General features: G+C 38.7%; 1 protein-coding gene across 1 annotated transcript; it reads left to right on the top strand.

The window, feature by feature from the left end:
• The first annotated feature begins 211 nt into the window (after positions 1–211).
• LOC111024735 (uncharacterized) lies at positions 212–2,324 on the top strand. Its single transcript, XM_088122940.1, has 2 exons — positions 212–1,420; positions 1,821–2,324. Exons 1-2 carry the CDS (start codon positions 212–214, stop codon positions 2,322–2,324), a joined length of 1,713 nt encoding a protein of 570 aa, XP_087979066.1.
• The last annotated feature ends 525 nt before the right edge of the window (positions 2,325–2,849 follow it).

Consider the following 2,849-nt stretch of genomic DNA (forward strand, 5'->3'; position numbering starts at 1 on the left):
TAATGAAGGAGTTGAAAATGAAGAGAAGATGACAATGTAACCCTTTTAGCCGGGCACAATCCGAGGGGAGTAAGAGGTGCAGGCCGGGGGAGAGGAAGGGGAAGAAGAGTGGGAAGAGAAATGTTACCACTAAGAAGGGTTGATAGGGAGTACCAATATGAAAGGGAAGAGAGAGGGGCCGGGGGAGTGAAGCTTAAAATTCCATCCTTTCATGGGAGATCAAATCCGGAGGAGTATTTTGCAATATGAAAGCAAAATCGAGCATGTATTTGATTGCAACAATTTTAGTGAGGAAAGAAAGTTGAAACTTGCAGTGGCTGAATTTTGTGATTATGCCAATATTTGGTGGACATCTTTGAAATCAGAATCGAGGAGAAACTATGAAGAACCAATTGAAACTTGGGAGGAATTAAAGGCCTTAATGAGGAAGAGGTACATTCCTAAGCATTATTCTCGAGAACTCAAGCAAAAACTCTATGCGTTGCAACAAGGATCCAAAAGTGTGGAAGACTATTACAAAGAAATGGAGGCCCTTATGAATAGAGCTGGAATTGATGAAGATGCGGAGGATACAATGGCTACGTTCCTTGGCGGGTTGAATCGACCGTTGGCTCATCAAGTGGATAGACAAACTTATTTTGATATGAAAGAGTTGTTACACCTTGCTGTCAAAATTGAAGGGCAATTAGCATGGGAGAAGGAGAACTCCAAGAGGTATATTTCTTCTAAGTCAACTTCTTTTTCTACTAATACTTGGAAAAAGAATGCAGATTTCAAACCTAGAGGAAAGTATGAGCTTGATAAAAAAGACAAGCCTGAGAGCTCCAAGGGCAAGGAAAAAGTGGAGGGATCTAAAGAGGTTCGAGAGAGAAACATGGACATCAAATGTTGGAAATGTCAAGGGATTGGTCATATTAGCCGTGATTGTCCAAACAAGAGAGTCATGATCATTAAGAATGGAGAAGTTGTTACGGATGGTGAAGAAAGTGACCAAGATGAGCTAATTGAAGAAAAGCTCCAGGAGGATGAGGAGGAATTGGAAGATGGGAGTCATTTGGCACTTGTTACAAGGAGACTTCTTAACATTCAAGTTAAGGGGGATGATGTTAATGACCAAAGAGACAACCTATTCCACACACGGTGTTTAGTTAATGGGACTCCTTGTAGTCTTGTTATCGACAGTGGAAGTTGCACCAATGTAGTAAGTACATTCTTGATCAAAAGGCTGCAAATTCCAACTCAACACCATCCTAAACCTTACAAGCTTCAGTGGCTCAACGATAGTGGAACAATGAAGGTTGTTTCTCAAGCTTTAATTTCTTTTACCTTAGGAAAGTATACAGATGAGATTTTATGTGATGTATTACCTATGCATGCTGGTGACATCTTGCTTGGCCGACCTTGGCAATTTGATAGGAAGGTCATCTATGATGGTTATTTGAATAGGTACTCTTTTACAAAAAAATGGTAAAAAAACAACTCTTGTACCTTTGCGTTCGGAAGATGTATTTGCTGATCAATTAAAGTTGGAGAAGAAAAGAAAAGAGTTTGAAGAAAAAGAATTGAAAGAAAAGAAGGAGATGGGTGAAAAAATAGAGGAAAATGAGAGAGAGAGAGAGAGAGAAAGTGGAGAAAAGAGTGAAAAAAGAGATGAAATTGATAGAAAAGAAAAGAAAGTTAGTTGTTTGGCTAGAATGGGAGAGGTGAGAAGAGCAATGTTTTCCCAAAAGCCCATATTTGTACTTATGTACAAAGAAGGGTATTTGGCTTCTAACGATAACCTTTTGCCTTTGCCGAGTTTGTTTCAACCTCTTTTGCAGGAATTTGAGGACGTGTTTCAAGAAGATATACCTAAAGGGTTACCTTCAATTAGAGGTATTGAACATCAAATAGACTTCATACCGGGGGATACCATTCCAAATAGGCCAGCTTATAGAGCAAATCCAACTGAGACAAAGGAAATTCAAAGGCAAGTGGAGGAGCTCATGGAGAAAGGCTATGTTCGCGAAAGTTTGAGTCCATGTTCTGTACCGATCATATTGGTGCCAAAGAAGGATGGAACTTGGCGCATGTGTGTGGACTGCAGAGCCATCAATAAAATCACTGTAAAGTATCGTCATCCTATTCCTACGCTAGATGATATGCTTGATGAATTCCATGGTTCTTGTCTATTTACAAAGATTGATTTGAAATCTGGATATCATCAAATTAGGATGCATGTAGGAGATGAATGGAAAACAGCTTTCAAAACTAAATTTGGATTGTACGAATGGCTTGTTATGCCTTTTGGGTTAACTAATGCTCCTAGTACATTATGCGCTTAATGAATCATGTTTTGAGAGAATACTTGGGGAAGTCTGTTGTTGTGTATTTTGATGATATTTTGATTTATTCAAAGAATTTGCTTGAGCATGTAGAGCATGTTAGATCCGTTTTGATTACACTTAGAAAAGAGAGGCTTTATGCTAATTTTAATAAGTGTAGCTTTTGCACGGAAAAGGTTAACTTTCTTGGCTTCATAGTTGGTAAAAATGGAGTTGAAGTTGATGAAGAGAAAGTTAAGGCAATTAGGGATTGGCCAACACCAAAAAAAGTCAGTGAGGTTCGGAGTTTTCATGGTCTAGCTAGCTTCTATAGAAGGTTTATAAAGGACTTTAGTACCATAGCTGCACCATTGAATGACTTAGTGAAAAAGAATGTTGTTTTTGAATGGGGGGAAATGCAAGAGAGAGCTTTCAATGAACTTAAGGGAAAATTAACCAATGCACCATTACTTGTCTTGCCTAACTTTGATAAAACTTTTGAAATCGAGTGTGATGCAAGTGGTTTGGGCATAGGTGCTGTTTTGA

The sequence above is a fragment of the Momordica charantia genome (genome assembly GCF_013281855.1).
Source record: "Momordica charantia cultivar OHB3-1 chromosome 4 unlocalized genomic scaffold, Mcharantia_2.0 BLBB01000004.1, whole genome shotgun sequence".
Taxonomy (NCBI): Eukaryota; Viridiplantae; Streptophyta; class Magnoliopsida; order Cucurbitales; family Cucurbitaceae; genus Momordica; species Momordica charantia.

Coding starts and splice junctions, on each gene's coding strand:
- LOC111024735 (XM_088122940.1), top strand. CDS start 212: ATGGGAGATCAAATCCGGAGGAGTATTTTGCAATATGAAAGCAAAATC. Junction 1,421..1,820: donor CTTGGCAATTTGATAGGAAG/GTCATCTATGAT, acceptor CCTCTTTTGCAG/GAATTTGAGGACGTGTTTCA.